This window comes from Maniola jurtina, chromosome 7 (genome assembly GCF_905333055.1).
Source record: "Maniola jurtina chromosome 7, ilManJurt1.1, whole genome shotgun sequence".
Lineage (NCBI taxonomy): Eukaryota > Metazoa > Arthropoda > Insecta > Lepidoptera > Nymphalidae > Maniola > Maniola jurtina.
In genome coordinates this window covers 4533303-4546964 of record NC_060035.1, presented here as the reverse complement: position 1 = coordinate 4546964, position 13662 = coordinate 4533303, and the positions used below count along the sequence as shown (strand labels likewise).

The 13662-nt window shown below is 38.4% G+C and overlaps 1 protein-coding gene across 1 annotated transcript; it reads right to left on the bottom strand.

The window, feature by feature from the left end:
* Positions 1 to 1649: 1649 nt before the first annotated feature.
* On the bottom strand, positions 1650 to 13388 carry LOC123867021 (vesicle-fusing ATPase 1-like). The gene is made up of 16 exons (XM_045908862.1): positions 13167 to 13388; positions 12493 to 12581; positions 11706 to 11835; positions 11112 to 11197; positions 10509 to 10654; positions 9783 to 9921; positions 9397 to 9539; positions 8906 to 9105; positions 8297 to 8429; positions 7293 to 7495; positions 6515 to 6703; positions 5678 to 5810; positions 4480 to 4637; positions 4067 to 4251; positions 3419 to 3577; positions 1650 to 1792 (listed from the first exon to the last, which is right to left on the bottom strand). Exons 1-16 carry the CDS (start codon positions 13176 to 13178, stop codon positions 1657 to 1659), a joined length of 2241 nt encoding a protein of 746 aa, XP_045764818.1. The 5' UTR covers positions 13179 to 13388; the 3' UTR covers positions 1650 to 1656.
* Positions 13389 to 13662: the final 274 nt, after the last annotated feature.

Here is a 13662-nt window from a genome sequence, read left to right as displayed (position 1 = left end):
ACTATAATCATAGGTTTTCAAGTCATAATATGTAAATGCTTCTATCTCTTTTCTTCTAACAACTTTCTCAAGATCCACAATAATACTACAATATTAAATATTGACATTTTCTTCTTAACAAGCTAACTTCTAATAGTTTCTTTTCATAATAATAAAATTTGCTTATTTCGCTAAATTAAACAGCGTCAAGCTGTATCACATTTACTTACAAAACAGAAATAAATAAAAATAAAAATATATCGCTTTCGATATTTTTACTAGGTACATACAATACAAAAAATTGAGCTATTGCCTAGACATACAACCCTGGGATTTCTGTAACCATGTCACAGTGCATAGAAATAGACGCTATAGATAAAAACTGTTGCACTGCAATGGAAAACATATTTACAAAGACGCTACGAGTTGAGATTTTCTAGAAAAGAAACGGTCATAAAGGAAGAACAATGACATGGTTACTAGAGTCGCATACCACTCTGCCCTTCGAGCACAAGCCGTGTAAAGGTGTATAAATAGCTCAGAATAGATAAAAATCCGCCTCACGTGCGCGTGTATACTTCTATAAATCGAGTAGTATGTGATCTTAAACCCACACCTACTCAATAATTTTAGACAATAGGAAAACACAAACATCAATAACCATATAAATATCAATACTATATACTGCATTCAATATAAAACAATAAGTTTTTATAAAGCATACATAAAGGGTATAATTTAAAATTTTCCAATATCAACAAACGAGTCGTACTGCAGATCGTAACTGTCGCACGCAGGGTCCGTGGCGTCGGGCTCCGTTATGACAGGATTCCCACTCGGACCGTCGTCGTCGCAGACGGCAGTGTTGTCACTGTCGCTATTGCTGTCGCTATCGATGTACTCATACAGCCGATGGCTCCCCGCATTGGCCGCGCTGAGCTCGGATACCTCGTACATACTCTGTATAGTAGAGCTTTCGTCCACGTTGACCGCGTCGCATGAGTGAGAAAGCACAGCGTCGTCGTATGTTATAATGGGCACTTCGATATGAGATGAGGAAGCCTCTTCAGTAAAACGACCAGAGTCCCCAAATTCGGATATGTTTAGAGACAACGTGTCGTCGTTAGCCAACGTGAGAGATTCGTTCAGTTCGCGAGTATCGTCAGGCACCGGAACTATTATCGTGTAAACGGGTGCATCGATAGCATGTTTCGGAGAATAAGAATTGTCATCCGATAAGTCCGCTTCGGCGTTCAAGGTTACCGAATCGTTTTCGTCACGTTCCTGCTGTAAATGTTCCAAATCATCCACGCACTTGGTGGAATCGTCGCTGTCGGATAGTATGAGCTCAATGCTGCGATCCAACAGACCCGTGTCGGTGCAAGTAGACATTTCGTCCTCGAACACGATTTCGACGCTCCTGATTCTCATGAGGGGCATTTTCGCAGGTGAGATTTCGTTGCCTTTGGCTGTCCGGCCGACTCTGTGGTGGCTGGAGTCCGTGCATTCGCTCACGTCGTCGTAATCGATTTCGTAGCTTCTGAGGTCGGAAGCACAGGGCGAACTCTCGGTGGCACGATTGGCTTGGGATTTCAATGTGTGGATATGTGCATTAGTGTGGTCGGGTGAGGGCGAGCGCGTGGTATGCGTGTGTAACCCCTAAGGTTGCAATAACTCTTATTGTATAGTTGTACCGAGGTCGAGGCCTCCCTCCTCCTGCATCTTGGTGAGAAATTTGAACACTCTCGACTCCTCGTCTGTCTGTTTCACCATGTCCACCAGGGCCAGTAGCTTTTTGATGCCAATGAAAATCCTGTAAGGGTTAAATTAAAATTATGTTACCTTGTGTTTCTACTGTTTAGATATTTTCGGGATTACTTCGGATATAATACCGAAGGGCGATTCCAATAGAGATTTTTAACTACGGATGCTTATTGCCTAGTATTATCGTTGGCTGAAGCATGATAACTACAATATCTGTCTGAAATTAAAAGGTAAGTATGCAAGACGACGTTGTTGCAAATGAGGACATGCGATATGAGGCGTCTACAGAGTTCCGCTGTTAAAAGTACTTACTTCGCCTTTGACCTCGGCGGGTCGGTTTGCGGTTTGGGTAATTCTCGTTTGGAGGGGTCTCCACCCCAAAACGTCCGTTTTTTTCGCCGCCTACGAGAAGATTTCATTATAGACAATATAAGGCGGGTATGATGAAAAAAAAAAAAATGGTACACTACCGTTTGACAGATCGTTCCATATCTTGGCACAGTGGAAAAGCCATTCACATGAAAAACTAAACGCTGGGGAGATCCATTACGATTGGACTCGTGGACTATATCTGTAGAATGTAGAAATTACATACCTGGCTTTTAGCAATATTTTGACCAAGGACATTATTTTATTCAGCGACTCAGATATAAAATTTATTGAATAGAAATGTTTTCATACTTAGCTTTTTAAAGGTCAGTCATCCGATAATAGATGTCTTAGAAAACATGCAGTCAACTCATACTTGAAATTTTGCAGCTACTACAGCTGTAGATTCTTACTCCTGACTAGATGAAAAGCCGAGATCAGTTTAAAGTTGTCTGTATAGAGAAATAAAACTTGCCCATGTTTCGTTTAGACAAAGCGTCACTTTCCTGTAAATCATCCACCACGTGTTCTGGCTGAGAGAGATTCATTTCCATGTCTTCTTGCATCGATAAAAAGAAATAATACAGTTGGTACTTACATGGCTCTATGTTGGCTAAGTTCTGATTAGACAAAGTGGCTCTTTCCCAGTTCAGATAAACCCAGCAAATGAGGCACGCCTATATACGTAGAAAGCACTTTTATGTTGCCTAGCATTTATTGAGAAATTACAAAGTTGTTACATACTTGACTCCCCGGAGATCGTTTTGTAAATTGGCCAAGTGTCACTGAGACAAAGCAATGCTTTCCACGGCCACCACCTGTGCTGCCTAAGAGATATTAGGCAAATGGAGCACGCCTATATGCGCAGAGCACTTCCATGTCTAACATCTTCTTCTTCTTGACCTTATCTATAGAGGGAAATTATACAGTTGGTATTTACGTGGTTCCTCGTCGTGAAAGTCGTTCTGTATCTTGCCCAAGTCTCGCGTGGAGAAAGAGGCCTTACTTGTCTATAAGTGTCATTATGTGTTCTGGTTGAAAGAGATTCAGCACGTGAAGTGTGCTTACACACGCAGCATTTCATGTCGCCTAGCATCTATTGAAAAATTATAGAGTTGGTACTTACGTGGCTCCCCGGAGGACGTTCTGTATTTCGGCCATGTTCCGCTTAGACAAAGCGTCACTTTCCTATAAAACGGCCCTTAATTGTTCTGGCTCAGAGAGATTCGGCAAATGACTCCTACATGCGCAGAGAGCACTTCCATGTCTAACATCTATAAAGGGAAATTATACAGTTGATACTTACTTGGCTCCTCGTAGGTCCTTCTGTATCTTGGCCAAGTCCCGCTTGGAGAAAGCGTCGCTCTCCTCTAAAACGGCCATCACGTGTTCGGGTTGAGAGAGATTCGGCACGTGAAGTACGCCAGTGAACGCTGAGAGTATTTCCATGTCATCTAGCACTTGTCTGTGGGTTGAAAGTTTCATTTCATATAACCAATTATTAGCAATGGAATGTAATCAGCATACATAACGCATACGCAACGCATGCAACGCATAGATAACGATTCGTGAAAAGACATAATATAACCTCAAAGAAATCAAGAGATTAACTGCCCATGCCAATGGTCGTTTCTGACATAAGTTATTATCTTGTTCTGAATAAATTTATGAAGAGGCAAAGCATCAAAACAAATTATCAGCAAGTTTTTCTGGTTTGGGTTGCTATTATAGTTATCATCAATTACAAAAATATTTCCATAAAATCATTTGCTTACATAAAATTGGTTTGCACCGATTAGGATCGATGCTGGCCAGATTTCAGTGTCGGTCTACCAAGAAATATTCAGGATTCTATAGTATCCAAAATAAACCACTATACTTACCGGTTTTTTGGTGGATCAGACTTAACCTTTACAAAATAGAACTATTAATATTAATGTTAAAAAAAACTTACCGTCGACTGCTAGTGCACAAGATGAGGAGCTTCCTTCCCTTTGGCGGTTGCTTCTTGAGCAAAACGAGCAGGGCTTGCAGCGTCAGGTTGGAGTAGCGCGGGCCGATGGGGCCGTAGTCCAACAGGCGCTCGATGTTGTCCACCAGTATGCAGGACAGAGTCGAACGGTATGCGTCGTCGAAATACTACAAAACCAATATTTTTGTCAATGGTACTGATTCTGATCACAACTAAATTTTAGAGCATTCGCATTTCTTTTTTTACAAATGTAATATGAAAAGGACATACAGAGTTTGACAGTTTAGAGCTTTTAATTTAAAATTCATCGTCCATCCTTTTTTAACAATGTTAAAAAGAAAAAGATGCAGACACTCTAAAAGTTTAGAGAAAAACATCAGAATCATCTGTTTTACCTTCCTAATCTGCAAGCATTTGGCGGTCTCTGTGAAGCCGATCATATCTTCAGGCGAGCACACTTTGACGAATGGGAAGTCCGAAAGTTTGGCGAGCTGTGCCGCCAGCGCCGTCTTACCACTGTTGGGCGGCCCCTCGAGCAGCACTGATACTAGACCTATACAATCATTCACAATATTTGACCATCTTAGGTTGAAATCTAGAGAGCGCACTTTGACTTTGCTCAGACTTAGACACCGTTAAAGCGAGACAGCGTTATACCGTGGCATGAATCTGTCTCGTTTTAACTGAAACTTAAGTTTAGGCAAGTCAAAGTGCGCTCTATAGATTTCAACTGTAGTCCAGAATTTCTTCGACGCTGATGTCGGTCACGCATATGAAAGAATTTACGTTTTTTGCTATTAAGAACTACGAAACGCTGTGAGCGTCACAATATGATTATCAAGCGGGATTGAAATCAGCACAAAAGGGACTCATATTGTTTTAGATTATTATGGACACAGAGTAAGGATTATAAAGAGGTTTGACGAAACCGTCTAGACAGAGCAATCGTGCGGTAACTGCGGGACGAACGAGTGACCTGAACTAGCCTACGTAGTTAGGGGCTAGGGCCCTATGTTGAAGGGTCGTAGTGATCGTCATTTACCACGAGACTAAAGAAGACTACTTTATCTCTCTTTATGCTGTGTTTATGGGGCTGATATGTACGTAGTTACAAAAACTCTAATTAAATAAAGAAAAAAAAAGGAACTCTAGGGCTCGATTACAGTAAAATGATAGCTACAATGTCACGATCGCAATCATCTCTGACTGGTTGACTCTCGCCCACTATTCGCTACAATGCATTGTTGCAACAAGAATACCATAAAAGCTAATCACAACAATTGAGATTGCAATTGATGACTGATGCAGTTTTTCCGCAATCGATCAGCAGGATCAAGTCAGAAACATATCTACGCCAGTTAAAAATGGTTTCTTTAAAATATCCTACAGCTCGCGTCTGGACACTGGATTAGACACGATAAAATAACTTTTTTCAAATTGCATGATAGGCTTGCACTTGACGACAATCATGCTTTAAAGAAAGCAATGATGAGATCTAAGTTGGGGCGCGCTTGCTTAGAAGATGTCTATTCACTTTTGCCTTGAAGGTACCTAAGTTATACGATGCAGGAAACACGGATTTATTTCACTTACCACTAGCTTCAGTAGCACGAGACTGTTGTATATAAAGCTGTCCATCCTCCAACAGAGATGTGACTGGGGAACCCCAGTTGATGATACCACGCGCAAGGAAATGTTCCAACGCTTCTGCTGCCGTACCGAAAGCCTACAGAAAAACGATTTCATTCAGAGGTCATGCCTGTAAACCAGCGCTGTAATGGGGATCCACATTGCTAATTTTTCCCGACAAGTGGCGCATAAACGAACTGGCCCAACCAGTCATACAGGTATATCATCAGTGGAACCGGCTATACTGAGCTGTCGTAATTTTAATTGTACGAGCTTCGAGGCATCATACATCTTTAAATGATTCATGAAACGTATCGTATATTCTATCGATATCACAATTCATAGCAAGCTAGCAAACAAACAAAACAAAGTTGATATTGATATTGGCCAGACCTCTTGTGGTGTCCTCTGAGAACAGTTTTCTCTGTGGAACCCCATTGACTGACTGCCGTATCAAGCCAAGGCAACACCTCGTTTAGCCAACGTAAATATTAAGGTAGATAAGTACCTGGTTCTTAAGAAACCAAGGGGCCATAAACTTATAATCGCCTTCTTGGTTCCCCAGGACAATTTTTTTTTTTGGTGTTTTTCACTTGGATTGACATGTTTCACTTAGTAAGCAACAAAAAAATATATCGAAATCCATACTAATATACAAAGGCAAAATTATGTCTGTCTGTCTGTTACCTTTTCCCGGCCCATTTTGATGAAATTAGGTTCAGCGATAGTTCGTATTTGGAAGACAGACTAGCAGATTTCTCAACGGATTTTAATCCCTAATAATTAAAGCTGCACTCTTACCGGTTTAATGTCATTCTCGAGAGCGTGTAGGAAGTCTCCTCGTTCCACCATAAGTTTCTCCATGGCCTCTGGATCCACTTCCACCTTGCTGGAAGCCTTAATCAACCTGTTCATGGCGGTGGATTGAGCCGCTCGGACCAAACCTTCGAGTTCCGCGCCCGAAAAGTTCTTTGTTAATGTCGCTAGTTCCTTAAATAAAAAAATACTGTCGTAGTGGCGTCTTGATAAAAACTAAAAGCCTGAATAGTAAAAGTTGAAATATACAACTAATCATCATCATCATTGTCCACCGATAGACTTTGCTCAGACTTAAGACCCTGTTAAAACGAGACAGCATTATACGGCTGGAATAAATCTGTCTCCTTTTAACTGAAATTTAAGTCTAAGCAAAGCCAAAGTGCGCTCTATAGATTTCAACCATAGGCCTCGTGTAAGTACTTTCACACGCCAGTCTTGCGCCGCCTGAATCCAGCGGCTCCTTTGTCTGTCCACATAGTTGGCAGTCTTCCAACGCTGCGCTTTCCGGTGCAAAGCCGCGATTTCAGCCCCTTGGGACCCCTACGTCTATCGGTTTTTCGAACTATGTGCCCTGGCCATTGCCACTTTAGCTTGCTTGAGCTATGACGGTTACTCTGGTTCTCCCACGAATCTCCTCATTTCTGATATGATCATGTAGAGAAACTACAAGCTCTCTTTATTTTCCGCTGAGTGACTGAGCATTCTTATAAGGCCCATAGTTCGCGAACATAAAACTAATACAATTAGTTACTATATTTACTTTGTTATCCACATCCTCAGCGATCTTCTTATACTCCCTCATACGTTTTGTATGGATGTTTAAGATCTGTACTCGTCCTTTCTCATCAGGCAAACCAATTTCCATCTGCACTTCTAAGCGACCAGGCCGCAGTAAAGCCTCGTCTATCATGTCCCGTCTGTTTGTCATGCCAATGACTAGAATGTTGTTCAATTGATCCACACCTAAAAGTATAATGGTATTAGAAAAAAAACTATAATCAAACCATTACATTACTAATTGATGTCTAGATTGTAGTTATTCCAGTAAACCATACTATGCAAGTCATTCATAAATACAAATATGCACGCGTTACAAGAAAAAATATTATCTATGGGTGGGTTTTCAAGACCACCCTGAAGACTTGTGCGAAGGAAAAATTGTTATTTAAGTTTGGTCAAACTGAAGAGAATTTGCGCGAGACGTGGGAAGCGATTCGTCCGCGCCGATTGCATGAACAAAATTATATGGACGTGTTTTTTTTTTTTATATGAAGCATTTTATTAGAAACTGCTTTTTTATTAGAATTCTGCTGTGCACAATCTTAAAACTAAACTAAAATCATCAGGTCTAAATGTCCCTTTATAATGTCCCTGTAACAGTCTAAATGTGTTATTGCCTATTATAAAATTTTCTGTGTTATCTCACTATGATATCAGAAGCGGATTTCCGATCCAATAAAATTCTTACAGTTTGAGGCGCGTCGGTGGGTTTTAGTAAAAAAGTATGAGTGTAGTAACTTTTCAAGTGCTCATTCGAATAATTCTTTTGACAGAAATTTCAGATGATGTGCAGACTGTGGCCTAAAATATAGTACAAATCCTACCTGCTCTCCTCTACTTGAAAATTCTACATAATGTTTTCAAAGGGGTGTAAAGTCTGCCAACTGCCTAAGCCTTTGTGCTCAGTAGTGGGTCGCCGATGGGTTGATCATGATGATTTATTAACCTAAAGCAAGGATTAATAATAATTGATTTATTTTTTACCATCAATCTTTGATAGCAGCTGGTTTACAACAGTGTCGTGGACGCCCGTGTTGCCGCCAACTGAGCCTCGAGCTTTGCAAATGGCGTCGATTTCGTCGAAGATAATTATGTGGAGACCGCTGTTCGGTCCACACTAAAAAGAAAACCATACTTAAGAGTGCTATCCATGGTCGCTACAAGTCAAACGTGAGAGCATGCTATTGCAATCAACATTTACGGGAAAAAGTAATCAAGAGCGAGATGCGTGATATGTGGACAAAGCGTTAATTTTTTGCAAATTAACAAATATTTTTGACAAACTCAAGACATTTGAATTATTATTTAGTAAAGATTGCTTTAAAACAAATAGTTTTGCGATTTTGTAGTTTTTGTACAAAGTTATCTCAAAATAGAGATATTTCAAGGGCCATAACTTCAGAATATATATTTTTTTCACTTTTAATATTTTAGGGCATTAAGATGCTGCGAAGATAAATCGATATAATATTGTAGCTTACTTTTAGTTCTAGAAAAAATCATCTAAGGAGAAGCGCGTAAGAATCGTAACCTTAAAATAAGAAAGGAGACTATAACCAACATTCCTTTATTTGATTAAAAAAGATTCAATACCCTTTTCTCTTCTTCCTCAGCATCCGCAAACAGGCGTCGGATATTGGCCTCGCTCTCGCCAACATATTTGTCCAATATCTGTGGACCGTTTACAATTTTGGGCTCCCTTGCATTCAACATGTTTCCAATCTGCCGAGCCATCAGAGTTTTACCGGTACCGGGCGGGCCATATAACAGAATACCTTTTACGTGTTTGCAGCCTAAAACATGTCAAAAATGATTGAGTTCTATTATAATGAAAAATGAAAAATTTGCTACATTATTTAGCAGACTGCATCATTACCTACCACCAGGAGAGATTGCAGTGAAGTGCTTGTAATGGAACAAAAAATAAATTGTTGGCGCCTTGGTCCCCCCCTGGCGAACGAAGGCGCCAACCATTTATTTCGCTTGCTATCATGCTCAATCTGTTTGTATTTTTTTCTTACATTTGTAGTTATTGAGTGAATAAAGGTTATTTATTTAGTGAAGTATTCTGTGGTTCAACTAACCCAGCTGCTCCACGACTTCGGGAGGGAAGACGCGCGAGGCGAAGGCTCGGCGGAAGATTGCGTTGAACTCATTGTCAAGGCCACCAATGCCCATCTTGCCGAAGTCCCATTCTGGATTGATGATGGACTGGCGAGGTTGTTTGCTAGGAGGTTATTTTACATTATTTATTATTCTTATAATAGTAACAATCAATTAATTTTAGCATTGGTTTGAAGCTATGGAAGGCATTTAGGTATCCTGTGGAAGTGTTACTCAACTAAGACGTATTTTCCATGATACTGGGTTCCCATTCTTGTATTCCTCATTTATAATTATTAGCTCCTCCTCATTATTAACAAAAATAACCTAGTAGTAAATAATGAAATTAAACCAACCAGTTACTTACCCCTTAGCTTTGCCCACAAGATTGAGAGAGGAGCTTTCAGCTTTGTCAAACTGGATACAAGCATCTGGCAATAGTCGACCAAATCTAACTCGACGAGGTACTGCGTTTGCTCCTGCCGCCAATGCTTGTACATCCACGGCTAAAGACGAAATAACACATCCATACATAACATGATCGATGCCCCTTTTGGTTTGTCATTATTTCATACATAATATTTTTTTATAAAATAGCGCACGCTCAAACAAGTCACCTGATGTTAAATGATTACATTTGCCTATGAACATTTTACATTTGTAGCACTAGAATCTAGATGAACCATTAAAATGTTGCCGGCTTTAAAAAAATTGTTGATATGCCCCTTGAATAACCCATTTTGAAATTTTGTGGGTTGAACCCACCACATTAGCCACTTTAATTTTGTCAATTTTTACAGCAAAAAATATTATAGTTTTCGAAAAAATAATAGGTTTGTTTTGATGTTTATTTCCTCTTTTTTAGCCCTAATTAATCCATTGTTGGACATAGGCCTCCTCACGTGCACGCCATTCTTCTCGGTGTTGGGCGAGCCTCCTCTAAGTTTTTATTCACATTAATAACAAAAAAAAAAAAAAAAAATTTAATAATTTAAATGTCACAATAGTTGAAAATGTGTGCTTGCTTCATCCCAAACAGCCCACCATAGACAATATTTTAAAATCGCCTACTGAGCAGTTTCAAGCTACTCACCTTCCAAGTTCTTAACAATCAAAGACAGCACTTTCTTGTCTTGGAATGAGAAAGCCAGCTGTTGACCGACTGTGAAGACCTGGTTCGCGAACTGAATGAGGAAATCGCGCGCCATTTGCTCAGAGTCATATGGCTCCAGGGATGTCCTGTGAAATGTTTTATTTAATTTAATTTAATTTTATTTCCTGTACCTATTAATTTTAATTTTTAAACTATCCATTTACACCGTCATTACATCGACTAAATACGTAAGTGTAGCTGGTACATAGTATACTTATTGAATTAATTTATTAATTAGATATTCAATATTACATTTTGTAAAGAATATTTTTTTAAAGATTTCATTCATTTTACTAATTGAATGTATTGCATTGAACATGTTGCTTGGACAGTTAAAAAGTTGCCTTGATAGATGTTTAAAAAATCTGTCAAAACTATGCTCCTGAAAAAAACATATATATTACACAATCCGAGATTATGTAACTGATAAAAGAGCATGGATTTGACTTTCAGCTCGCTCCACATATTCTTGAAAAAAGGTCTCCATCTTATACTGTGCCTTGTTACATAAAACACACTGAATAATACAAACAAAGTACTTACGTCTTCTTGAGCATAAAATCTGCTTCCAATGTGATACTGCACAGGCATTCCGCATTTTGCGGCTTGAAGGGCTTCACATCTATTGGCTGTAAAAAATTCAATGATAAATGTACTATGGCAAAATTCAAAAACGGCCCAGTTCGACTTGAACTCGCGCACTGAGGATTCCGTATGAGTACCTTGGAAGGGTACGTGTCAGTGTATGATCGGAAAAAAAATTATGTGAAATATTTCAGATTTTTCACTTTACTTATTCTTTTTGTAGATACATATAGGGTAGAGTAGGAAAGTATAGGGTACTTCCCATTGACCTAAAATTATGAAACATAAGTTTTTGATTTATCAAAACATGCAGCTATGGATGTTAACTTAGAAGATTAATGTTTATATAGCTCCAAAGGACTGAACATCTTTTAACAACAAGTATTTGATATTAATTTCAACTTGATATCCATGCATTCCTGACAAAAATGGTCTTGACAGACAGAGGGGCATAGAAGTGATCCTAAAGGGTTCCTTTTTTTTTTTTTTGAGGTAGAGAACCCTAAAAAGCTATAAATTCCTATGTTTTTTAATGTTAATAAAGATGCAAACCTGTCCAATAGAAAGTATTGCCCATTTCCTTTGGGGTGCAGAGAAGCCTACAGTACCCCTGTCCACTCCATTATAAAATCTAACACTGAAGATAAAGCACTGCGACGGCCCTGTAGCCACTTCAATGTGTCTGAAAATCAAAAATTATAATCAAATATATCAAATAGGAAAAAACATTAGACTAATACAACATTGAAATTCTAGAAAAATTACAAGCAAGTATTTAATTTTCTAAGGGGCTTTTCAATTTAAAAGAAAACCTAACAGCAATGAGGATTATAATTCAAGAGAGAATCCACTAAATAATCTAGGTTATGCCATTAATGATTCTAGGACCATTTTAAAGATGCTTATTTATTCATAAAAGCAGACAAAATCAAATCCTATAGAAGGCACAACACAGTATAACCCCTGGTGGAAATGGAATTCCTGGAAGGTGGTTTTTAGCCTAAAGAGCTGACAGATAGCTGAGCTGAAGGTAGGTTGCACACTACAAATCTGTTAAAAATAATAAGTAGATACAATTTAAAGCAAAATTTTATGATGAAATAAGACACAAGGCACACCTTTATTTACTTTGTAAAAACTTTGTAACAAAACTAGTCTTCTGTGTGTTGCTTCAGTCATTTCAATGGCATATCAAAGTACATAAAGCTTGGATATTTATCAAAAAGACTTAAACGCCACGCCACTCTTTGCGCTGGCACTAAGAAAAGAATTTAAGTGTTTCTATGAACCATATCTGCACTATAGAATAGCAGTAGCAGTAGTAGTAGCAGGTACTCACTTCACATCACTTGGAAAGTCGTCTGGATTGATGAGAGCACAGTTGGTAATAGCCAGCTCATCGGAAGGGCATCTGGCTGCCTTCATGCGCTGAAAAAATTAATTAATACATATAAAAATATAAAATAAAGCAACTGACTTATATTTGTGCAGCTTAAATGACTGGGTCTGGAAATTTGAAATTTTGCATGTAGGTTTTCTCAATTATGTAGGCTCTCTTTAAGAAAGGATTTTCTAAGTTCCATCCGAACTACGATGGGGCTAGTTAGCTGGTGCAGGTACCTAGTAATTAATAATATAATACTTAGAGATAAATCTGTATTTTTCAAATTTCAAGACTGAGCAGGATCAGCAGGACTCTATTATGAAATAAATTGTGATGATGTTTAATTATTATTTAAATAAATACGTATAGCATTCTAATAATTTGTCTAGACTCCAGGAAGATAGAATAGAAATATGTGATGTAATGTACTTGAAATATAGCAAGTTTTTATAAAAATAAAAAGCAAATACATGAGTAACATTTTAAAATTTACCTACCATAGCTGTGAGATTCTTATCAGACGTTAAAAAATAATTACCCACTCTAATTAATGATGATAAATCACAAAATTTAATTAAGCACTCTTTTAATTCCTCTGCAATATTATTTTTATTACGTATAGTACTTACCATTGAAGACATTTTTATTGATACGATTTATTGAATTTTTTTAAATACACAGTAATATTTTGACAATAATGATTTTAATGACGTGACGTCAACGCGGAAATCGGAATCGGCCCGCCTTGGATTTTCTATCCCCATCGAATCAGCGAATGGGTGAACAAGAAACTGCAGTGGTAAAATATTTTGGCTGAAACTATTGGCTGGATGGATCAATACTCCAAAACCAGTGTTACCATATTAAAAAATTTAAACTTAAATGTTCTATTTCGTACTCTCTACACGTCCCGATTCGACTGGTAAGTTGAGTTGGTACCTTTGGCACGGTATGTTCCTTTAAAAAGGGGAAATAGGTAATGACATAGGAATTATTACAATTGGTGTCTCCTATTTCCCTTTATTTCCTTCCTAGATCCAGTTCCAGTGTGATCTTGCAATCATTGCCTACAATGTACACACAAAATGTACACGACTCTTTGGTACTTGTAAAAAAAGTTAACAC